Source organism: Hibiscus syriacus, unplaced genomic scaffold, assembly GCF_006381635.1.
Source record: "Hibiscus syriacus cultivar Baekdansim isolate YM2019G1 unplaced genomic scaffold, ASM638163v2 tig00111000_pilon, whole genome shotgun sequence".
Taxonomy (NCBI): Eukaryota; Viridiplantae; Streptophyta; class Magnoliopsida; order Malvales; family Malvaceae; genus Hibiscus; species Hibiscus syriacus.
In genome coordinates this window covers 1232643-1259758 of record NW_024062947.1, presented here as the reverse complement: position 1 = coordinate 1259758, position 27116 = coordinate 1232643, and the positions used below count along the sequence as shown (strand labels likewise).

General features: G+C 30.8%; 2 protein-coding genes across 2 annotated transcripts; both read right to left on the bottom strand.

The window, feature by feature from the left end:
• Positions 1-6339: 6339 nt before the first annotated feature.
• On the bottom strand, positions 6340-7138 carry LOC120149306 (zinc finger protein CONSTANS-LIKE 9-like). The gene is made up of 3 exons (XM_039162137.1): positions 7130-7138; positions 6764-7059; positions 6340-6478 (listed from the first exon to the last, which is right to left on the bottom strand). Exons 1-3 carry the CDS (start codon positions 7136-7138, stop codon positions 6349-6351), a joined length of 435 nt encoding a protein of 144 aa, XP_039018068.1. The 3' UTR covers positions 6340-6348.
• Positions 7139-8717: 1579 nt separating this feature from the next.
• LOC120149305 (chaperone protein dnaJ 3-like) lies at positions 8718-9522 on the bottom strand. Its single transcript, XM_039162136.1, has 4 exons — positions 9442-9522; positions 9156-9321; positions 8840-8948; positions 8718-8721 (listed from the first exon to the last, which is right to left on the bottom strand). Exons 1-4 carry the CDS (start codon positions 9505-9507, stop codon positions 8718-8720), a joined length of 345 nt encoding a protein of 114 aa, XP_039018067.1. The 5' UTR covers positions 9508-9522.
• Between the last annotated feature and the right edge of the window lie 17594 nt (positions 9523-27116).

The following is a 27116-nucleotide window of genomic DNA, read 5'->3' as shown; positions in this document are numbered from 1 at the left end:
CAAAATCCGATATATTTAGACTGGTTACATTGTTAATTTACCCTATTACATTATAATTATGGGTTTTGATGTTTTTGGGATCGACACTTGTTATAAATGTATCGACACTTTTTCGTGCACTTGGTTTAGAAATACATTATGGACCAAAAGTATCGACACTTGTTTTATTTGTGTCGATATTTTTTGTACACCTGTTTTCTCAAAAACTGGTATATTTAGACCGGTTACATTGTTAATTTACCTATTACATTATAATTATGGGTTTCGATGTTTTTGGGATCGACACTTGTTATAAATGTATCGACACTTTTTCGTGCACTTGGTTTAGAAATACATTCTGGACCAAAACTATCGACACTTGTTTTATTTGTGTCGATACTTTTTGTACACCTGTTTTCTCAAAAACCGGTATATTTAGATTGGTTACATTGTTAATTTACCTATTACATTATAATTATGGGTTGGGTTATGACGTTTTTGGGATCGACACTTGTTATAAATGTATCGACACTTTTTCGTGCACTTGGTTTAAAAATACATTCTGGACCAAAAGTATCGACACTTGTTTTATTTGTGTCGATACTTTTTGTACATCTGTTTTCTCAAAAACTGGTATATTTAGACCGGTTACATTGTTAATTTACATATTACATTATAATTATGGGTTTCGATGTTTTTGGGATCGATACTTGTTATAAATGTATCGACACATAAGTTTATCTATTCTATCATTAAACTGATATATTTTACCTATTAAGTTTGGGAACCATACTTGGACAAAATGTTGGAATCAAATATTTGTGTTTATTAATTTTGTTATTATTATTTTCTATTTTTACCACCTACATTGTAAATTTACCTATTACTTTAAAGTTATTATATTTTGTAGTTATTGAACATACCTAAATATGGAATGGACATTCAGTCCCGCACATGATGACAATTATGTTAGTGACATTTGGAATAATGCAGACAACGATCTCCATATATCGTAACTATCAATATGACTCCTACTGTGTAAAAGAAACATGTACAAAAAACATTTGGATAACTTTTCCCATCTCATACATAATTACATTCACATACAAAATTATAAATCGTATACAAAATTATAAATCTTATACGAAATTAACCCTACATTTACATCATCCCTTCCTTTTGTTATTCTTGTGTAGCATGGCAACTTTTGTCATCTTCGCTATTAGTTGATTTTGATTGTGGCTTACAATATCGTTTAATATTCGCATACGATCCCATTGTCCAATAACATATATTCAAATTGTTAGTACGTTAAGTACTGTAGACCACAACATTCAATCTACGACTTTTAACAATTTAACTGTAAACTAATTTTTAACTCTACTTACAAAATCACCAGTAGCCCCTCTAGAATCGATCGATTCCATCCACATCATCACATAAATACCGCAATCATATACATTCGATTGCTCGTTCATCTTATGCTCCGTGAATTTGAATCTTTGCAAGGGGAAATTTCCTAGAGATCCACATGCTTCTACCCAAATGCGTTTCTTATTATAACTATATAATATTTTCATCTGCATTAAAAAATATGAAGTTATGATCCAAACAAATTATGCATTATAATTTATATAATTTCTTTTCATACATGCCAATCTCTTAACATCATTCACTCTCTGTTTAGCTGCTTCAGATGTAAACATACTATCATATACAGTTGTAACACGGTCTACCATATCCAACACCAACAGATACCAATGTGAATTATTATGGTTTATTGTGATCATGATCTGCAACAAATTTCACACCCAATTTGACAAAATTCAACATTCTATATCCAAAAACATCATTTATGCCTATTTGTATGGTGTCTTACCTTCTCACAGTTGGTGAATTTCACATAGTTATGTTAATACCCTCAACATTATAGATGTTGTCCAACGCCTGTTGCTGCAATTACGTGACAATCATTATTAATTTACCGTCTATAACTTTACTTTTCAACATTTATTAATTTAACTCACCGCTAAGTGGTACGAATGTAGCCAATCATCCGGCCTGACTTTTTAGAATCGTAGCATACTATCCAGGCGAGCAAATCAATAACCTAACAAAATTAATTACAGAATCAGAATATATTCAATAGGTTTTAACTTTTAATCAATTTCTACTTACCACACCACCAACCCATTCACTAGGCTTCAACGTTGCAACGTCAGATACACTAGCGTATTGATTTCCCATTGAGATTACAGAATATCTGTATGAATCATTAGGATTAATATATTGCCATGAAATATTTAAATATCACTCACAAAGAAATATATTTAACTTACCCCGATTCTAACCCACTATTTCATAAATAATCACAAATTACAGCTTCGACCGGTTCAATTCCGCTTGGAATAACCGCTTTTTCAACCTACAGTTTTTCATACAAATTTTTTTCACAACAACATGATAAAAATCAAATTAAGTTTTCTTTTATTCAAATTACCTTCTGCTTCTTCTTCTGGGGTGCAGGACATTCCGAATCCAAATCTGCATCTATAACACTTTCTGGTGCATAGATGTTAGTGACATCCTTTTCTCCATTTCCTCCATCTTTTGTACTTCTTCCATCTTCTCTTCTTCAAATTTTTTCAGTTCATCATATTTTTGCTCTACATAGCTCTTCATCTCTTTTATTTCACCCTTCATTTTCCCCCTTCATCCAAGTTTTTCTCAACCACCTCCTTCACCCCCGTAAGTTCACTCCTTAATTCCACAACCTCCTTGACAACTACATCAATTTTTCCACCCGTCAACAAATTAAGTTCCCTCAACACCTCAACTTCATTCACCACTACATCAATCTTTCCTTCCACTTCCCCCTTATGCCTCTCAAGTATCTCTTCGACTCTTGGTTGTCTTTGATGATTATCAAAAAGGATTTTTTTAATATCAACCAATTCATATATAAAATGTTGAATTTACTCTATTTTTCCTCACCGTAATCCCCCTGATCGTCATACACCCCTCCAACCATCTCTTTTTCCTTCTCCACTGCCTCCTCTGCGTCCTCTGCCTCTTCTACCTCTTTGACAATAACCTTCAAAATTAAATTTGTATTAAGACATTGATTATATTCTTAATATTATTTAATTACATTTATTACCATTTCTAGCTTCCTCGGTCTATCCAACTTCAACTTTGCCATCACTCTAACCACCTCTTCCTTGCCTTATGCACGGATGCGTGCCACTCGGTTTCTTTCATAAGCCGACAAACTATCACAACCCGACCAAAAATCGAACAGTGCAACCTGCATTTATAATAAAAGTTATCATTTTATATAATAACTATACTATCATTTTATATAAAAAAACAAAAACATTCTTCAACTCAGTTACCTCTAAGATTGCTATGCACCCTTTGAGGTATCTATGGTTGCCCTTTTAAATGGTGATTATTGATTCAATCAATCTCGAATGGACATATTCAGCCCAATTGAACTCACCCTTCAAGCCTTCATCACAAATGAGCTTCATATTGTCCTTGTCCGTTGACGTATCACCCGTTGGACAAAGAAATATCCCGACAAGGTACAATAGAACTCGGGCCTTCAGGTCATCCCCCCCCCTAAGATTTAGTTTTGATATCCTCTTCAACTTCAGCATATGTCACCTTCTGATTCAAACCATATTTGGAGGCAAGTGCTTTCCAGTTCTTACTCCTACAGACTTCTACAATACTTTTGCCTTTATTTTGTACCCCCAAGACGGCTGTAGCAGTCGATACCCCCAGAGGGAATGAATAATCACCATATTTAGCAATACATTGTTTGACATCAAATTGCTCCATCAAGGATCGACACAATTCCCTCCGAATTGGTCGATCCCCTAATCCTATCAACAATCCAAACCCCATTTCTCTCAGCACATTCAACTGATCCTTCTCTTTAAGGTGTTCAATTAATGAATTTGCCCTTTTTATGCTGCACCTTATCGACACATCCTACATTTTTTAACAATATATAATGTTATTGTTATTATATATCTTGTATCAACGTATTTACAAATTTAATGAATACCTTCTTTTCACGTGCTTTCCTCCGTTCTTTGTATTCTTTACTATCATTCCTTGACTGTGTGATGTAAGGTTCCTTTTCAGCATTACTCATCGAATTTCATTTCGACCTCACATCTTTTGTCACCTAATATTAAGAATAAACGTTTCTTAATCAATACATTAACGCTAAATAATACTCAATGTCAATTTCATTTTACATACCGAACCGTTGTATGTGCCATCTTCATTCATCCTTTTGCATTCGGCCATACTGTCAACATTTAAAATTTGTAATCAGTTTAAAGTTCTTAAATACTTTAATCCAATTACCATTTCAACAATAATAACAAAAAGACATTGATACTTACTAGAAGTACATATATCCACCCTTTGGTTTCTTTCCACCCATTGACTTCATTTTTCCTTCATATATCAGTTTGCGTAAATCAAATCAAATACTGCTTACATACACTTTCTATTCAATATACAAAATTAATAACCACTCTTGTGGTAAAACGGTTGGTCTTCAAAAGAATTTGAATGGCCACTACAACAAGTGTCGGCACATTTATACAACCTAAAATATCATTTTCTACCTATAATATTATATTATATACAAGTATCCATATTTATTTTCTACCTAGAATATCACTTTCTACATGTAATATCATTTTTTACCTATAATATCATTTTTTACCTAAAATATTAAATAAAAGTATCGATATTTATCATCTAGCAAGAATATCACTTTCTACATGTATTCGGCTACAAATGCTTCTTTACTTCGAAAACCCCAAACAACAACACATAAAAACTTATTTCGATTACTGTAATAATAAAAAACTAGGGTTTCAACAATGTACCTTTCGATTCGACTGCAACAACAAACAAACAAAACTTCACCGTAGAAACGCCTTCTGAAATGTAGCAACAATTACGCTTCGATTTCAAAAACTCTATCTATTTTCAGAGGAAATTTAGCTATGCCTTTATATTTACACCGGATATGTTATTTATATTTAATCGATACAACCACCTAAGTGTTGATACTTTACTGTCAAGTATCGATACTTTCGATAGGATATTTACCTATTTCTTTAAAAGTATCGATAATTTATTACGCGTACTTATTAAAGTATCGACACATTCAACATATTCAGTAGCTCTTTACCGGTTTTGTCATATTTTTAGCTGTTATATTGTTATGGATCGATACATTTTCATAAAGTATCGACACTTTTTAGGCGCTATAACTTCTTCTCTTTTAAATTCAGAAAGTGTCGATACTTATATTAAATTATCGACACTTTCAACATATCCGGTAGCATTTTACCGGATTTGTCATTTTGGGACTGGTTTTGTCATATTTTTACCTATTATATTGTTATGGATTGATACATTTTTTTAAAGTATCGACACTTTATAGGCGCTATAACTTCTTCTCTTTTAAATTCCAAAAAATTTCGATACTTATATTAAATTATCGACACTTTCAACATATCCGGTTTTTTTACCGGTTTTGTCATTTTTGAGATATGTTTTGTCATATTTTTACATATTATATTGTTATGGATCGATACATTTTTTTTAAGTATCGACACTTTATAGGCGCTATAACTTCTTATCTTTTAAATTCCAAAAGTGTCAATATTTATATTAAATTATCGACACTTTCAACATATCCGATATCGTTTTACCAGTTTTGTCATTTCGAGACCGATTTTGTCATATTTTTACCTATAATATTGTTATGTAACGATACATTTTTCATTTGTATCGACACAAATCGACAAGCTAAGTTTGCCGATTATCAAATTTTTTAATATTTCTTCATGATTTAAACCTACTACATTATTATTACTCAATATTTCCGATAGCACTAAACCGAATTTATTAAATATATTATAATATATCCGATAACGCCGTATATTAGCCCACCTTTCCTGAAACAATCCCCCTAAAAGAAACGACCGCCTACTATCACCAAAAAAATTATTTATCATATTTTCTTTCATCTAAACAAATTGAACATAAATTAATGATTTTTCATTTTCTTATCCATATTAATAAATAACTATTTATCGAAAATATTTTTTAACTTTAAAAATATATAAATTTTCATTTATTGAATGAGTTTGATTAAATTCTAGTGTGTGTGTATATATATGACTATAATAGCATAAATGTTGATGAGTCAAATCACAATTCGAAATTTGTTTTATTCCCACTTGGTTAGGTTAGTCCAAAAAAAATATTAATATTATAAAATATTTATTATTTGTGTTTCTTTCCTTTTTCTTCTAAAAGATTGTACTCTCAGCAGCTTCTGGTTTGATTCAATGGTTCATAATCATAGGCATCACCGGCTTTGATAAAGCGTCCCTTCACTCGCTTCCTCACATCAGCCCTTGCTTTGCGAGACGCATATCTCACTTGCTTCTCAAACCTATCAAGGGTGAAGTTTTAACATATAAATTCCTCCAGCATGTGGAATAACTGAAACATAAAAGGAAAATAGATAAAGTCCATAAGAAGGAAAACTATAAAGTGCAAGGGAGGAAGAACTCGAGGCATGTTTGTCTAATTAGTAAACGTGGTAGATCAATCCCAAACTAGACATTCAAAAGCAGGAGAGCAATTATAAGGAAGAACATATAAATTCCAGAATTTTATAAAGCAAGCACTAAAATCTCAAATGTACATTCTACATGGTTTAGGAGTGTCTACTTACTTCCGTGTCTTCTTCTTTTCCTTGCAACGCATGACAGTATTGCTTCTAGTTGATGATAGGAAGGTGTTCTCAGTACATGGCGGAGACCAAGTAGGCTCTCCCATCAGAAGCACTGAAGCCCCACAATCTTGATAATCTCCAGCACTGCTCTCTCCAGCAAGGCCAGAGAATGAGAGGCTTGAATGAGCATGCCTTGCCGTAAAACACATAATTGAATCGGTTTTATTGCTCATCATAGAATCCACAGATGCTGCATTACTGCATGCTGGCCGGATTGCATTGATCAGTCCAAAAACCTACAATAGAAGGCACATATAAACACCACAAATTCACTCGCATGCACCAAAGGAAATAAAACAAATCGACCCAATTCATCTCTATAAATAAAACATTAATCAAAGTAAATCAGAAACACTTACTCTGCCATTTATGCAGCAGGAAATAAAACACTTTGCGTTCTTATGACAACATGGAGTTCTAGACCAATAAATCCAAAAGAGGGTATACACAACTTTACAAATTTTTCATCTTTACAATAACATCTCAAACTAAAGGTAAGAAAAAGTTTAACCAGTATCGATCAACTAGATATGTCTATGAATTTCACCTTAACTTCAACCTTTCAGTCACTCAAACCTTCCAATTACTTTAGTGGTCAAAATACCGATCAGTTTCAATCAATGAGCTACATATCTAAATCATTTTTTAGCACCAACAATCAAACAATAACAACAGTAGTAACAAAGTTTATTAATTGAACAACTACTATTTTAAAGATCTAATGATAAATTACAATGATAGGGGGGAAAGAATAGAAAATATACCCTATGATCCTATTAACACATTCCATGTAAGCAAATACAACCAGAAATTCAAAACAAGATATAAACAAACAATTAACACATTCTCAGTGAGTTCTGCATACAAATGGATTGTGAATATTAGCAGTATTATAGAAGAAAAGCTATGGAGCAGTATTGCTAAACACAAGAATATTCCCAGGGTTAAAACATTCTTATGGCTTATTGGGAGAAATAAAATTCTGACTAATTCGGAAAGGAAACGCAGACACATGACGATGGATGAGAGCTGCCCTATGTGTGGGAATGAGACTGAAGACATCAACCACACTCTGAGATTTTTCCCTAAAGCCTTAACTATTTGGGCAGAATTAATTGATAACAGGATTATGGATCATTTCCTAAGTAAGACTATGGAGGAGTGGATCATCGAAAACCTTGAAATGGCCCAATCTCCTACGTCAAGAAGGGAAAATTGGCATACCTTCTTCAGTTCCATAATCTGGTATATCTGGAAGAGAAGAAACCAATTAGTGTTTGATTCTGAAATGATTGAAAGAGAATCAATCATACAACAAGCCAATAGACTTACACAGGAGATAAGAGACTCAGAAATCCGGAACTCGGGTAATAATCAAACCAGAAGAAATACCCATTATAAATGGAAAAAACCAGAGATTGGCTACTGTGAAGTTAACACTGATGGAACCAGAAATCCAAACAATGGTGATGCGATGTGTGGAGCAGTCGCTAGGGATTATAATGGTAACTGGCTATGGGGATTTGGCAGGAAAATCGAAAGCTGCACATTACTGGAAGTAGAACTGTGGGGAATACATGAAGGATTAAAAATAGCATGGATGAGAGGAGAAAGGAAAGTAATAGTGGAATCAGATAGCAAGGAAGCAGTTAACCTGATTAAAAATAGATCTTTTGAACACAGACAGTTAACAATCCTTCAATACATAGAGATTTTGCTAAAAAGAAACTATGAAGTGGAGATCGAGGACATACCAAGGGAGGCCAACCGCATCGCTGATTTCATCGCCAAACTAACGAAGAACCAGCAGGAGGATACTAACTTTCTGCGTAATTGCCCTAAAGAAGCTGAAGAGATTATTCTAGCTGATAAAACGGGCACCTAAAAGGCCCATTCACCTGTATTCAACCAAAAAAATTAACACATTAATGTAAGCAAATACAACCAGAAATTCAAAACAAGATACAAATAACCAAACACGGACTCACCCATTGCATTTCGAGCATATCACATTACGGGAAAGAGAGTTTCTTTGAAGTCCCAAGGTAGAGGTCCTTTAGATACACCTTAAGAGGATGGACTACATCCTCTCCCCTTCTCTGTCTTCTTCCTCGACTGCTACCACCTAATCATCAACAATAACACCACAATTCAACCATATCCCATTTCTAATAGTTTCACCAACGATTCTCATCAGGTTCCATAAAGCAATCAAATAATCTTACATTATTTAAATAACATTATCACATACCAAATATTGAATACAAGGGATAATGAATCGAAAATCATTAAACAAATTAACAATGGTTTTGAATACAACTAAAATGCTTACCACCAAACGGGCTACCACCAAAGAAGGAGGAGAAGATGTCAAACGGGTCATGGGCGCCGGCACCACCGCCCATTCCTTCTTTGAGTGCATCCTCACCGTACTGATCATAAATCTCACGTTTCTCGGGATCGCTCAATATCTCATAAGCTTGAGCCAACTCTTTAAACTAACCAATCAAGCAAAAAACCATAAAATAAAATAGGGAAATCAACAATAAAATCACTTCACCCATAATCAATCAAAAGAAACCCATAAAATTTATATAAAAAACACAAAAACACTGTACTTTTTCAGGATCACCGCCTTGGCGTTTCGCCGGCTTGAAGGAGAAGCAAGAGCTCACTCGACCCATAGTTTCATTCCAAACTACTCTTAGTTTGAGCTAGTAGATGGGACAATACGCTGATAGACCAGGACTGAGATTTGACTATAAAGTAAAAAGGGCTTTACCAGATCGAAAGAATCCTGTAGCAAACGAGATTGATTCCACTTCCTTGCTGTTAAATACGTCCCTCTTCTCTTTCTTCTCTCTTGCCGATTCCGAACTCCAGGAGGAGAGTCGCTCAGTCGACTAAAGCTAAAAGCAAAGTTGGAGCTTAACAGTGCAGTTGATAAAATGGTCGGGAAGAGGCGGGATAAAAGAGGGAGGATTTGGATGCTGAGCAGGGAAGAAGAAATACCGAAAATAAAAGAGGGAGGATTTGGCCGGGAAGAGGCGGGATAAAATGGCTACTTTTGGCGGCTGTTTTTAATTTCATCCCTATAAAATTTATATTAATAAAATATATATAATTAATATTAAAATAATTATATATTATAATTAATATTAATATAATTAATATTATTATTAACTTATATTAATATATAGTTTATAATTTTAATTAATATTATAAATATAGTCTATAAAATTAATATTAATATAAATTATATGTTATAAATTATATAGTATAGTTTATAAATTATAGTTAATATAATTAATATTAATATAGTATAGTTTATAAACTATATACTATATTAATATAAATTATAGTTAAGATAATTAACATTAATATAAACTATATAGTACATTAATATAGACTATAGTTTATAAATTATATACTATAGGTTATAAAGTATAAACTATATAGTACACTAATATAAACTATTGTTTATAAACTATAGGTTACATATATAGTTTATATAATAAATAAATAGATTGTATATATACATATACTATAGGTTATATATATATAGTTTATATATACATATACTATAGGTTATATATATATAGTTTATATATACTATACATAGTTTATACATACATGTACTATAAGTTAAATATATAGTTTACATGTATACATATACTATAGGTTACATATATTAACTATTGTTTATGCATAGTATTTATGGTTTAAGGTTTGGGATTTAGGGTTTAAAGTTTAGGGGTTAAGGACTATGGTTAGGGTTTAGGGTTTATATGTGTAGATTCAAGGTTAAGAGTTAGGGTTTAGGGTTTTTATAAACTATATATTTTATTACTTTATATAGTTTATGCATGGTATTTCTATAAACTATATATATATATATATATATAGATTACTTATATTAGTTATACATACTTATATATACTTTATTAATATAAATTATAATTTATATAGTTTATACATATATAGTTTATATACATAGTTTATATATATAGTTCATATAAACATAATTTATGTATATAGCTTATAATAATTATATAGTTTATAATATAAATATAGTATATATATATATAAACTTATATTATATATTATATTTTTTCCAAATTTTTAAACGAAGGTAATTTATATATTTTTCAACATTTCTTCAAATTTTGCATTTATTTCAATTTCATCCTTTTTTTATTTTTAAAGTCTTTTAATTTTATATGTATTCAATTTAGTCTTTAAAACTATATTTTCATCTCAAATTGACCCATACTTATTACTTATTTATATTTTTTAATTGGCTCATAACTTTTTAAATGGGTATAATTTAGTATTTTTGTGTATTAATTTCAACCTCACAATTTAAAATTATTTCGATTTGATCCCTCATCAATTTGCATTGTTTAATTTATTTAAATTTTTATTTGTAATTTCATATTTATTTAATTTAGTCCTTAAAATTATATTTGCATCAGAAATTGGCCCATACTTATTTCTTACTTCTATTTTTTAATTGGCCCATAACTTTTTATATGAATATAATTTAGTACTTTTTTGTATTAATTTCTACCTCACAATTTAAAATCATTTAGATTTGATCCCTCATCAATGTGTGTTGTTTAATTTATTTAAATTTGAATTTGTAATTTCATATTTGTTCAATTTAGTCCTTAAATTTTTTTGCATCTAAAATTGGCCCATACTTATTATTTATTTATTTTTAATTGGTCCATAACTTTTTAAATTGGTATAATTTAGTACTTTTTGCATTAATTTAAACCTCACAATTTAAAATTATTTCGATCTGATCCTCATCAATGTGTGTTATTTAATTTATTTAATTTTTTATTTTTAATTTTATATTTGTTCAATTTAGTCCTTAAAATTATATTTGCATATGAAATTGGCCCATACTTATTTCTTATTTATATTTTTTAATTGGCCCATAACTTTTTAAATGGGTATAATTTAGTACTTTTTTGTATTAATTTCAACCTCACAATTTAAAATTATTTATATTTGATCCCTCATCAATGTGTGTTGTTTAATTTATTTAAATTTTAATTTGTAATTTCATATTTGTTCAATTTAGTTCTTAAAGTTGTATTTTTCATAAAATTGAACCATGATTATTTATATTCTTAGTAATTTACTCTAAATCATATACAATTAAAAAATTGCAATTCAACGTTCGCGAAAGACAAAAAAATTAATCCAAAAAATAAAAATTAACCCGATTTGAACTCAATTCGTATCTGATAGAGATCCGACCTAAATTTTATCTGCCAATGATATGACCCGATCTGAACGATATCCGCCTGAAGTCCATCCGAACCTGAATTAACCTGCTCTGGACCTGAGTTGTTTTGTCCTAAACTGGCATCGATCCGAGCTGAAAGTAACCCGAACTGTACCTGGTGTCAAATCAACCTGAAAATGACCCGACCTGATTTGACCTAGACCCGACCTGATCCGAGTCGAAGCATCAAATTTACCTGACTTGACCTGTATCCGATATTACCCGACCTGACAGGATCCGACTGAAACCTGAACGATTCCCAATTTTACATCCCTAATTACACATAGCTTTCTTTAATGTTTTAAAGGATATCAATGCGTTTGGGGTCCACTTAGAGGCATCATTTTTTCAATAATTGAATCATAGGACACACTACAAGAAAATTTTAAATTACCGATAGAAAATTTCCGACGGATTTAAAATCTATTAGAAATTACCGATGAAAATAAATGATTACGTCACAAAATTCTGACAATATTGTAATTTTCGACCGAATTATTTTTTCCGTTAGAAAGTCTATTCATTTCAATAAAAATAATATCAATTTAATTTATGATGGGACAATGATTCCATCGGAAATTATGTTCAACTTTAAATAAAATATACCAATTTAATTTGTGATAGAATAATCATTTAGTCGGAAATACAAATATCAATTTAATTTATGATGGGAAAATGATTCCGTCGGAAATTTTGTTCAACTTTAATTAAAATATACCAATTTAATTTATGATGGAATATCCATCGGAAATAAAAAAATATACATTAAATGTTAGCTACCCGTTTCTTCTCGATTGTTTTAAAAAATTTATGTGTAATTAATACCCATTAAATGTTAGCTACCCGTTTGCTTTAGATAGTATTCCCCATCTTTCTCACTATCACTCTTCCAATCTTCTCTGCATGCAGGACACCACACCAACAAAGCCTTTTCTAAATTTTCTCTACGAGACCACACCAACAAAGCCACACCAGAATCTTAGTTAAAGGTAATTGTGTTAGTATTTTTTTTATTTCTATTATATAATTCTTAGATTATTTTTCTTCATTTTTTTGTGCAGAATTTTAATATTTTATGGTGAATGAGTTTTGAAGGTGTAAATTGATTCGGTATTTTCTATTTTTATTTTATATTATCTTAAATATTTAATTTTTCATTTTTTTGTCAACTTGAAATTATAATATATTGATTTATCCTTTATTTTTTTATTTATATGCATTTATTTTTTATTTGATATTGTAATTTTAGCTTTGAGAATGTTGTTTATCTAAGTAATTTAGATATTTACTTTCATGACTTATATATAGCATACTCAATCATCTTGTTATAAAGAATAAATTTTTTCTCTCTAAAGGTTATTGCTTTGCGTATGCTTAATGATAATATATGTAGTGTAAATTGTTTTTTTATAGCTAATGCAAGTTGCTTTTGATTAATTAATAAACTTCTTTTTAATGATATTGATAACATAGCTATTATTATTTTTTACATTTAAAAGAAAAAGAAAATTCTAAATTTTATTTTTGGTCTTTTTTTTTTTACAGAACTCTGAAATTTTCTACTGAATTTGTGAGCTAAGGTAAGTTTTAATTTATTTTTTACAATATAATGCTATCAATTTATTAGTATTAACCTTTTAATTAAAAAGGTGAAAAATATATCAAAAAGTAGAGAAAATATTTTTGCATGTAACATAGTTTAACAATGTTCTTTTTTGCATGTTAATAAAAATAATAATTAAAATTTTTTACATATAATTTACAATAATAATACCATAAGTCATTATTTTTTATTTTTTAGGAAATTTAAAAAATAAAAATAAAAATTATTAAATAAAAATTTATTAATTTAAGTATCTTAATTTAATATTACAATAGAAACATGTCTTGGTATTCAGTATGGATCAATCTTGGATGTACAATATTTATAGGTTGATAAATGGTCACATTATTAATCCTAATTTTGAGCGGCCACCGTTGGAATTCATCACATTTGCATTAAGTAAACCTAAATTTACGGATTGAGGAAATATTAGGTGTCCATGTAATCGACCTAAAAGCAGAAATAAAAGTTTTCGAGATCAAAAAAATAGTTAAAGTTCATGTGATCACTGAAGGGTTTGTTCTGCATTATCACAATTGGATGCATCATGGATAGCCACGTTTTTCTTATACTGGTTACTATAACCATATGACAGAATTTAATACTCCAACTCCAGAGGATGCATACGATTTGTGTGGTAGTAATCATGAATCCAATAATGAGGTAGATATTGCTGGTCCTGAATTAAATGCATATATGATAGAAGATGATCAACCACCAACTGCTTCTACAAAGATGTTGTACAATAGACTTGGTGCTTCTTCTGAACCGATATGGGCCGGTAGCAATCAATCCAAGTTATCAGTGGTTTCTGAATTAATACACTTGAAAGCATAATATCGGATTCCTAATGCATGCTACGATGACCTTTGTCGAATAATGCAGAAGTTAATGCCTAAAAATAATATCATGCCCAAAAATATTTTACGAGATGAAGAAGTTGGTTCGTGATATGGGTTTGTCAGTTCAAAAAATACATTGTTATAGAAATGGTTGCATGATTTACTGGGGTAATGATTTTGAATTGAGCGAATGTAAGTTTTGCGATCATCCTCGGTACAAGGATAATGTTGGTGAAGGATCTAGTAACAGAAATGAGTGCAAAAAATGTATTATTTCCCCTTAACTCCTCGGTTACAAAGGTTATATGCCTCAGAAGTTTATGCTAAGCATATGAGGTGGCATGCTGAGCATCAAAATGATGAGACCGGTCTCATGTGTCATCTTTTTGATTCTCTTGCTCGGAAACATTTTAATCAGGAGCATCCAACATTTTCTTATGAGACTCATAATGTCAGGCTTGGGTTATGCACAGACGATTTTCAACCTTTTGGTCAATCTGGACAACAATATTCTTTGTGGCCGGTTATAGTAACACCATACAATTTGCTTCCTCCTATGTTCATGAATGATGAGTTTAAGTTTTTTGAAAATAATTGTCCCAGGTCCTAGAAATCCAAAATATAATATAGATGTCTTCCTTCAACCCTGTGGTGTTTGTGTTAAAGGCTCCAATTATGTAAACGGTGAAAGTGATTATTTTGGACGGCTTGTTAAGGTTATACAGATTCAATATCCAGGTTGGCCAGTGAATAGCATTGTTTTGTTCAAGTGTGAATGGTTTGATTCGAGACCAGGAGTTGGTACAAAAATCAATCCAAAATACCCGTCTCTTATAGAAGTGAACGAGAAAAAAATATACAACGAAAATGATATATTTGTTCTAGCGACTCAAACAACTCAAGTTTGTTATGTCAACTATTCCAGTCTTAGACGTGATAAGCAAGATTGGTTAGCAATTGTTAAAGTTAAAGCTAGAGCAATTGTGGATATCCCAATTTCAAATAATGTTGAACCTGGATCGACTTCAGATCTATTCCAAGATGATGAGTCTGAGTCTCATCCAATACAAATAAAGACAAATGATGAAACTGAGCTATTAATTGATGACTCAGCAACACAATTAAATATTATGGATGTCCAAGTCGAAGATGATTCAGACGAAGATGAAAATCAAAATGAGTACTTTGACTTAACAGAAGATTATTAGGAGTAGTTTTTGCTATGTACTGAGAATCTTTTTTTTCTTTCTATTTACTATCAAATTTTGATTCATTTGTATATTTATTTTATCATTGTGAAGTATACCTATAGTTACATATTTTTTTCACAGATTATATCATGGACTAGAGGTAGAGGATTTCGTCCAACTGCTCTATACTCACCCTTTATCGGCTCCCACTCACCAATTGATGCTAGATCATAGGATCCTTGTGATACTGATACGTATACAGTTTCAGAGACCATTCCGGAGACAATTCAGACCACTTCTCATGATGGCTCTAGTTCGCGGACAATTCATACCATTTCTCATGTTAGTTCTAATACACTGATGCCTAACTCTAGTGTGCCACCGCCCAGTGCGATAGTGGACTCGCATGGATGAGTGCAGGTTTTGTTGCAAGGTCCTTTAGCTAAGTAAGTATTGGATGTATCTATTTACTAACTTCTTTTGATAATTCATGATCATATAACTATATATATTTCTAAATTGAAAAAATAAATATTGGCCTTGTACAGTGGGAAATATGAATTCCAAAAGCATAGTTATTATAGAAACCCAGTTGAAGTGGCTATAAAGCAAAATTTTCATCCACATGGCTTTAATTGGAAAGCTGTTCCAGAAGAGACAAAACATATTTACTTTGATGAGTTCAAGGTAAGTGTAAAACTGCTAAATTTAATTATACAACTTATTATTACTATTACTTCTAATATATACTAATATTTCACTTTATTGAATTTTACTGAAAATATTTTGGTGGGAGCTTGATAAAGAGCCACATATGATCAAATGTTGAAACAAGGTAGCTGGGGTCTTATACGCTGAGGCATTACATCATTGGCGTTCTAATATCAAGACACGACCTCAATATATGTCAAAAGAGACATGGAAATCCTGCTTAGATCATTGGAATTCTCTAGAGTTCAAAAAAAGAAGTGACCAAGCCAAGAAAAATCGTCATCATGGTGATATAGAGGCAAAACCATTGGGCTCTCATACAGGAGGTTCCATTTCCGCAATAGAATGGAAGGAACGACTGGTATGTTTCTTGTAATATATAATCTTTATATGATTATTACATTATCAATATATTTAATTAACTTATGTAAATGAACTTGTTTTAGGAACATCGTACTGGTGAGACAGAAGGTGCATTTCTTTTTTACAAGTTTACTCATACGAGTAAAGACAACAAAGATGATGGGTGGTTCAGTGACAATCATCGAGAATTCACTGTACGTTATAATTCTCAAAATTATAATCAAAAGCTTTTCATTAACTAATGTTACTTGTATTTATTTATGGTAAACTACATAGTTGATCACTTTTATTTCAATTTTATAAACGTATGATCATTGGATTGACATATATTTAGACTATAGAAATTACTTAATAATTACTGGGTAGTCTAGTTTTTCCTAATTTTTGGTGCTTTGTTGTTTTGAATTTACATTTGATAATAGTTGATTATTTTATTGATTGCTTCATTTATGTATTTGCATTTTTTGGGTGTCTTTGTTTATTTAGCATAGCCTATTAAGTGTGAAAATGTTTAGTTATTGTTGCTTAGTATGACTGATAGGGAACAAATCAGATAGTGCAAAAATGTTTACCTTTTTATTTAATATAATACATTATCATTTTTTGTAGAACAAGTATTTGCAGACACTAGCAGCAGCTCAGGAAGCTACAAGTGCAAATGAGTTATCTTCAGCATCAGTTGATCCAGATAAGATATTTTTGGAGGTTGCTGGTGGAGTAAGCTCGAAGGGTCGGGTGTTTGGTGTTGGATCCGCAGCTCCCATATACTATAATACATCTCAGACTTCTAGTTCTTCAAAAAGGTTCATACCACGAAATTCAGAGCAACAAGAAGAGATCGATACATTAAAAGAGCAGTTGAGGCAAGTCCAAGAGCATCAAGATATGCTAATGAATTTAGCACAACAACAAGGATACTCTTAGATGTTTTTCGAAGCAAACTATAATGGACAATCAGGTCATAAAATGTTATTTCAATCAAATATTTATATATCATTATAATTATCAATCAGAAGTTTGTTTTCAACTAATTATTTGTTTTTTAGGTTTTTACCCTTCGATGCATCGTCCTCTAATTTATCCAGGGTTCAGTGCCATACAACCTCTTATGCGTCTAACTTTCAGAGGCTCAACTAGCACTTCGATGCCTTTGCACCCACAAACGAGAGGTAGTACACCTTTAACACCTTTTTTCTAGCCATCCAACAATCAAGAAGAAGATTATTATCCGTTTCCTCCATCACAACAATGCAATGAGGATAATGCTTCTTGAATGTCATATGATATTTATTTTTAGGTTTTCAACTTTACTTCAAGTTTTTTAATATTATATGATGTAGTTTTTTAATATTATCTGATGTTTTGTTGAATTGTAATACTTTTAATATATTTTTTTTTTATCAATGAAAATACAACAAGGTTAATGCGCTTTTGGGAAATGAATACAAGTATGCACAAGTAGTGTTCTTAGAAAGCAAAATGAATATTGATGAATATTGGCTTGATTTTGCTCAAACTTGATGTTTAAGGCTTACTCTATTGTATCTCTTTCTTTTCTTGATGTTTAAGGCTTTCTCAATTGTTTCTCTAGCTTCTCTTATTCACCAATGGCTTCAAAAACTTGTTTAAATACCCATTGAATGAATTCTGAACGTTGGAGATGATCATGGAGTCAATAAAGATGTTGTTGTAATTTTTCCACTTTAAAAAGCTGTTGGGACTGTATGGGTATCGGTGCTCCACTAACGGATATCGATACTACCTGTTATAAATTCAAATATTTTTACCGTTGCAACTCAACGGTATCGATACTGTCCAAGGAGTATCAACAATACTTTGTATAGTAGTATCGATACCGTCCAGTGAGTATCGATACTACTATGTATAGTAGTATCGATATCGAACATGGTATCAGTACCATATTTGTATTCTGTTAAATCTCGGAGTCAAAACTAAAGGAGTAGTATCGGTACCATTATTATCGTATCGGTACTACTTTAGGCAATGGTATCGATACCGTGTAGGGTATCGATACCATATTTGCATTCGATGTAAGGGGGTATCGATACTGACAAGACAATATCGGTACTACCCTATTGAAATCTCAATTTTGACTAGATTAACGTTCAAAACACTTTGTAAAAATTATTTCAAAATTGTGTTTAGTGTGAATCTCAATTTTTCATTTGAGTAAGGACTAAAATATGACCTTTTAAAACTTGGAGTAATATTTGTAATATTTGAATAATTGAATTTAATATAATATTTGAAATCGAATATAAAATCTTAAAATTCATTAACACATTTATTTGTTATATCGAAATATCAAAATGTTTTCAACAAAAAACTTTAAATAATAATTGAATATATTCGAATAATTGAATTGAATATAATCTTAAAATTTATATAAATTAATTAACAAACTTGTTTGGTATATCAAAAACAATTTTTTAAATTTGTGATGGAATATGTGGACCCATCACAAATTTGTGACAAAATATGTGGATCTGTCACAAATTTCTGACAGATTCACCTATTCCATCAGAAATTTCTATTGGGATACATGTTCTGTCGGGATACAAATTTGCATCTCAAACTTATTACTTATTTATATTTTTTAATTGGCTCATAACTTTTTAAATGGGTATAATTTAGTATTTTTGTGTATTAATTTCAACTTCACAATTTAAAATTATTTCAATTTGATCCCTCATCAATGTGCATTGTTTAATTTATTTAAATTTTTATTTGTAATTTCATATTTATTTAATTTAGTCCTTAAAATTATATTTGCATCAGAAATTGACCCATACTTATTTCTTACTTATATTTTTTAATTGGCCCATAACTTTTTATATGAATATAATTTAGTACTTTTTTGTATTAATTTCTACCTCACAATTTAAAATCATTTAGATTTGATCCCTCATCAATGTGTGTTGATTAATTTATTTAAATTTGAATTTGTAATTTCATATTTGTTCAATTTAGTCCTTAAATTTTTTTTGCATCTAAAATTGGCCCATACTTATTATTTATTTATATTTTTAATTGGTCCATAACTTTTTAAATTGGTATAATTTAGTACTTTTTGCATTAATTTAAACCTCACAATTTAAAATTATTTCGATCTGATCCCTCATCAATGTGTGTTATTTAATTTATTTAATTTTTTATTTTTAATTTTATATTTGTTCAATTTAGTCCTTAAAATTATATTTGCATATGAAATTGGCCCATACTTATTTCTTATTTATATTTTTTAATTGGCCCATAACTTTTTAAATGGGTATAATTTAGTACTTTTTTGTATTAATTTCAACCTCACAATTTAAAATTATTTATATTTGATCCCTCATCAATGTGTGTTGTTTAGTTTATTTAAATTTTAATTTGTAATTTCATATTTGTTCAATTTAGTTCTTAACGTTGTATTTTTCATAAAATTGAACCATGATTATTTATATTCTTAGTAATTTACTCTAAATCATATACAATTAAAAAATTGTAATTCAACGTTCGCGAAAGACAAAAAAAATCAATCCAAAAATAAAAATTAACCCGATTTGAACTCAATTCGTATCTGATAGAGATCCGACCTGAATTTTATCTGCCAATGATATGACCCGATCTGAACGATATCCGCCTGAAGTCCATCCGAACCTGAATTAACCTGCTCTGGACCTGAGCTGTTTTGTCCTGAACTGGCATCGATCCGAGCTGAAAGTAACCCGAACTGTACCTGGTGTCAAATCAACCTGAAAATGACCCGACCTGATTTGACCTAGACTCGACCTGATCCGAGTCGAAGCATCAAATTTACCTGACTTGACCTATATCCGATATTACCCGACCTGACAGGATCCGACTGAAACCTGAACGATTACCCAATTTTACATCCCTAATTACACATAGCTTTCTTTAATGTTTTAAAGGATATCAATGCGTTTGGGGTCCACTTAGAGGCATCATTTTTTCAATAATTGAATCATAGGACACACTACAAGAAAATTTTAAATTACGGATAGAAAATTTCCGACGGATTTAAAATCTATTAGAAATTATCGATGAAAATAAATGATTACGTCACAAAATTCTGACAATATTGTAATTTTCGACCGAATTATTTTTTCCGTTAGAAAGTCTATTCATTTCAATAAGAACAATATCAATTTAATTTATGATGGGACAATGATTCCATCGGAAATTATGTTGAACTTTAAATAAAATATACCAATTTAATTTGTGATAGAATAATAATTCAATCGGAAATAAAAATATCAATTTAATTTATGATGGGACAATGATTCCGTCGGAAATTTTGTACAACTTTAATTAAAATATACCAATTTAATTTTTGATGGAATAGTTATTCCATCGGAAATAAAAAAATATACATTAAATGTTAGCTACCCGTTTCTTCTCAATTGTTTTAAAAAATTTCTGTGTAATTAATACCCATTAAATGTTAGCTACCCGTTTGCTTTAGATAGTATTCCCCATCTTTCTCACTATCACTCTTCCAATCTTCTCTGCATGCAGGACACCACACCAACAAAGCCTTTTCTAAATTTTCTCTACGAGACCACACCAACAAAGCCACACCAGAATCTTAGTTAAAGGTAATTGTGTTAGTATTTTTTTTTAATTTTTATTATATAATTCTTAGATTATTTTTCTTACATTTTTGTGTGCAGAATTTTAATATTTTATGGTGAGTGAGTTTTGAAGGTGTAAATTGATTCGTGTAAGTATTTTCTATTTTTATTTTATATTATCTTAAATATTTAATTTTTCATTTTTATGTCAACTTGAAATTATAATATATTGATTTATCCTTTATTTTTTTTATTTATATGCATTTATTTTTTATTTGATATTGTAATTTTAGCTTTGAGAATGTTGTTTATCTAAATAATTTAGATATTTACTTTCATGACTTATATATAGCATACTCAATAATCTTGTTATAAAGAATAAATTTTCTCTCTAAAGGTTATTGCTTTGCGTATGCTTAATGATAATATATGTAGTGTAAATTGTTTATTTTTTTTATAGCTAATGCAAGTTGCTTTTGATTAATTAATAAACTTCTTTTTAATGATATTGATAACATAGCTATTATTATTTTTTACATTTAAAAGAAAAAGAAAATTCTAAATTTTATTTTTGGTCTTTTTTTTTGCAGAACTCTGAAATTTTCTACTGAATTTGTGAGCTAAGGTAAGTTTTAATTTATTTTTTACAATATAATGCTATCAATTTATTAGTATTAACCTTTTAATTAAAAAGGTGAAAATATATCAAAAAGTAGAGAAAATATTTTTGCATGTAACATAGTTTAACAATGTTCTTTTTTGCATGTTAATAAAAATAATAATTAAAATTTTTTACATATAATTTACAATAATAATACCATAAGTCATTATTTTTTTTATTTTTTAGGAAATTTAAAAAATAAAAATAAAAATTATTAAATAAAAATTTATTAATTTAAGTATCTTAATTTAATATTACAATAGAAACATGTCTTGGTATTCAGTATGGATCAATCTTGGATGTACAATATTGATAGGCTGATAAATGGTCACATTATTAATCTTAATTTTGAGCGGCCACTGTTGGAATTCATCACATTTGCATTAAGTAAACCTAAATTTACGGATCGAGGAAATATTAGGTGTCCATGTAATCGACCTAAATGCAGAAATAAAAGTTTTCGAGATCCAAAAATAGTTAAAGTTCATGTGATCACTGAAGGGTTTGTTTTGCATTATCACAATTGGATGCATCATGGATAGCCACGTTTTTCTTATACTGGTTACTATAACCATATGACAGAATTTAATACTCCAACTCCAGAGGATGCATACGATTTGTGTGGTAGTAATCATGAATCCAATAATGAGGTAGATATTGCTGGTCCTGAATTAAATGCATATATGATAGAAGATGATCAACCACCAACTGCTTCGACAAAGATGTTGTACAATAGACTTGGTGCTTCTTCTGAACCGATATGGGTCGGTAGCAATCAATCCAAGTTATCAGTGGTTTCTGAATTAATACACTTGAAAGCACAATATCGGATTCCTAAAGCATGCTACGATGACCTTTGTCGAATAATGCAGAAGTTAATGCCTGAAAATAATGTCATGCCCAAAAATATTTACGAGACGAAGAAGTTGGTTCGTGATATGGGTTTGTCAGTTCAAAAAATACATTGTTGTAGAAATGGTTGCATGATTTACTGGGGTAGTGATTTTGAATTGAGCGAATGTAAGTTTTGCGATCATCCTCGGTACAAGGATAATGTTGGTGAAGGATCTAGTAACAGAAATGAGTGCAAAAAATGTATTATTTCCCCTTAACTCCTCGGTTACAAAGGTTATATGCCTCAGAAGTTTATGCTAAGCATATGAGGTGGCATGCTGAGCATCAAAATGATGAGACCAGTCTCATGTGTCATCCTTCTGATTCTCTTGCTTGGAAACATTTTAATCAAGAGCATCTAACATTTTCTTATGAGACTCATAATGTCAGGCTTAGGTTATGCACAGACGGTTTTCAACCTTTTGGTCAATCTGGACAACAATATTCTTTGTGGCCGGTTATAGTAACACCATACAATTTGCCTCCTCCTATGTTCATGAATGACGAGTTTATGTTTTTTGAAAATAATTGTCCCAGGTTCTAGAAGTCCAAAATATAATATAGATGTCTTCCTGCAACCCTGTGGTGTTTGTGTTAAAGGCTCCAACTATGTAAACGGTGAAAGTGATTATTTTGAACGGCTTGTTAAGGTTATATAGATTCAATATCCAGGTTGGCCAGTGAATAGCATTGTTTTGTTCGAGTGTGAATGGTTTGATTCGAGACCAGGAGTTGGTACAAAAATCAATCCAAAATACCCGTCTCTTATAGAAGTGAACGAGAAAAAAAGATACAACGGAAATGATATATTTGTTCTAGCGACTCAAACAACTCAAGTTTGTTATGTCAACTATTCCAGTCTTAGACGTGATAAGCAAGATTGGTTAGCAATTGTTAAAGTTAAAGCTAGAGCAATTATGGATATCCCAATTTCAAATAATGTTGAACCTGGATCGACTTCAGATCTATTCCAAGATGATGAGTCTGAGTCTCATCCAATACAAATAAAGACAAATGATGAAACTGAGCTATTAATTGATGACTCAGCAACACAATTAAATATTATGGATGTCCAAGTCGAAGATGATTCAGACGAAGATGAAAATCAAAATGAGTACTTTGACTTAACAGAAGATTATTAGGAGTAGTTTTTGCTATGTATTGAGAATCTTTTTTTTTTATTTCTATTTACTATCAAATTTTGATTCATTTGTATATTTATTTTACCATTGTGAAGTATACCTATAGTTACATATTTTTTTCACAGATTATATCATGGACTAGAGGTAGAGGATTTCGTCCAACTGCTCTATACTCACCCTTTATCGGCTCCCACTCACCAATTAATGCTAGATCATAGGATCCTCATGATACTGATACGTATACAGTTTCAGAGACCATTCCGGAGACAATTCAGACCACTTCTCATGATGGCTCTAGTTCGCGGACAATTCATACCATTTCTCATGTTAGTTCTAATACACTGATGCCTAACTCTAGTGTGCCACCGCTCAGTGCGATAGTGGACTCACATGGATGAGTGCAGGTTTTGTTGCAAGGTCCTTTAGCTAAGTAAGTATTGGATGCATCTATTTGCTAACTTCTTTTGATAATTCATGATCATATAACTATATATATTTCTAAATTGAAAAAATAAATATTGGCCTTGTACAGTGGGAAATATGAATTCCAAAAGCATAGTTATTATAGAAACCCAGGTGGAGTGGCTATAAAGCAAAATTTTCATCCACATGGCTTTAATTGGAAAGCTGTTCCAGAAGAGACAAAACATATTTACTTTGATGAGTTCAAGGTAAGTGTAAAACTGCTAAATTTAATTATACAACTTATTATTACTACTACTTCTAATATATACTAATATTTCACTTTATTGAATTTTACTGAAAATATATTGGTGGGAGCTTGATAAAGAGCCACATGTGATCAAATGTTGAAACAAGGTAGCTGGGGTCTTATACGCTGAGGCATTACATCATTGGCGTTCTAATATCAAGACACGACCTCAATATATGTCAGAAGAGACATGGCAATCCTACTTAGATCATTGGAATTCTCTAGAGTTCAAAAAAAGAAGTGACCAAGCCAAGAAAAATCGTCATCGTGGTGATATAGAGGCAAAACCATTGGGCTCTCATACAGGAGGTTCCATTTCCGCAATAGAATGGAAGGAACGACTGGTATGTTTCTTGTAATATATAATCTTTATATGATTATTACATTATCAATATATTTAATTCACTTATGTAAATGAACTTGTTTTAGGAACATCGTACTGGTGAGACAGAAGGTGCATTTCCTTTTTACAAGTTTACTCATACGAGTAAAGACAACAAAGATGATGGGTGGTTCAATGACAATCATCGAGAATTCGCTGTACGTTAAAATTCTCAAAATTATAATCAAAAGCTTTTCATTAACTAATGTTACTTGTATTTATTTATGGTAAACTACATAGTTGATCACTTTTATTTCAATTTTATAAACGTATGATCATTGCATTGACAGTTATTTAGACTATAGAAATTACTTAATAATTACTGGGTAGTCTAGTTTTTCCTAATTTTTGGTGCTTTGTTGTTTTGAATTTACATTTGATAATAGTTGATTATTTTATTGATTGCTTCATTTATGTATTTGCATTTTTTGGGTGTCTTTATTTATTTAGCATAGCCTATTAAGTGTGAAAATGTTTAGTTGTTGTTGCTTAGTATGACTGATAGGGAACAAATCAGATAGTGAAAAATGTTTACCCTTTTATTTAATATAATACATTATCATTTTTTGTAGAACAAGTATTTGCAGACACTAGTAGCAGCTCAGGAAGCTACAAGTGCAAATGAGTTATCTTCAGTATCAGTTGATCCATATAAGATATTTTTGGAGGTTGCTGGTGGAGTAAGCTCGAAGGGTCGGGTGTTTGGTGTTGGATCTGCAGCTCCCATATACTATAATACATCTCAGACTTCTAGTTCTTCAAAAAGGTTCATACCACGAAATCCAGAGCAACAAGAAGAGATCGATACATTAAAAGAGCAGTTGAGGCAAGTCCAAGAGCATCAAGATATGCTAATGAATTTAGCACAACAACAAGGATACTCTCAGATGTTTTTCGAAGCAAACTATAATGGACAATCAGGTCGTAAAATGTTATTTCAATCAAATATTATATATCATTATAATTATCAATCAGAAGTTTATTTTCAACTAATTATTTGTTTTTTTAGGTTTTTACCCTTCGATGCATCGTCCTCTAATTTATCCAGGGTTCAGTGCCATACAACCTCTTATGCGTCTAACTTTCAGAGGCTCAACTAGCACTTCGATGCCTTTGCACCCACAAACGAGAGGTTGTACACCTTTAACACCTTTTTTCTAGCCATCCAACAATCAAGAAGAAGATTATTATCCGATTCCTCCATCACAACAATGCAATGAGGATAATGCTTCTTGAATTTCATATGATATTTATTTTTAGGTTTTCAACTTTACTTCAAGTTTTTTAATATTATATGATGTAGTTTTTTAATATTATCTGATGTTTTGTTGAATTTTAATACTTCTAATATATATTATTTTCTTATCAATGAAAATACAACAAGGTTAATGCGCTTTTGGGAAATGAATACAAGTATGCACAAGTAGTGTTCTTAGAAAGCAAAATGAATATTGGCTTGATTTTGCTCAAACTTGATGTTTAAGGCTTACTCTATTGTATCTCTTGTTTTTCTTGATGTTTAAGGCTTTCTCAATTGTTTCTCTAGCTTCTATTATTCACCAATGGCTTCAAAAACTTGTTTAAATACCCCTTGAATGAATTTTGAACGTTGGAGATGATCATGGAGTCAATAGAGCTGTTGTTGTAATTTTTCCACTTCAAAAAGCTGTTGGGACTGTATGGGTATCGGTATTCCACTAACGGATATCGATACTACTTGTTATAAATTCAAATATTTTCACCGTTGCAACTCAACGGTATCGATACTGTCCAATTGGTATCAGTACCATATTTGCATTCTGTTAAATCTCGGAGTCAAAACTAAAGGAGTAGTATCGGTACCATTATTATGGTATCGGTACTACTATAGGAAATGGTATCGATACCGTGTAGGGT

Excerpts from the sequence above, each read along its gene's own strand:
- LOC120149305 (XM_039162136.1), bottom strand. The coding sequence starts at position 9,507 with ATGGGTCGAGTGAGCTCTTGCTTCTCCTTCAAGCCGGCGAAACGCCAA. Across the intron at positions 9,322-9,441 it reads AAGGCGGTGATCCTGAAAAA|TTTAAAGAGTTGGCTCAAGC; the intron begins GTACAGTGTTTT and ends TTGATTGGTTAG. Across the intron at positions 8,949-9,155 it reads TGGTGGTAGCCCGTTTGGTG|GTGGTAGCAGTCGAGGAAGA; the intron begins GTAAGCATTTTA and ends GTTGATGATTAG.
- LOC120149306 (XM_039162137.1), bottom strand. Across the intron at positions 6,479-6,763 it reads GAAAAGAAGAAGACACGGAA|GTTTGAGAAGCAAGTGAGAT; the intron begins GTAAGTAGACAC and ends CACCCTTGATAG.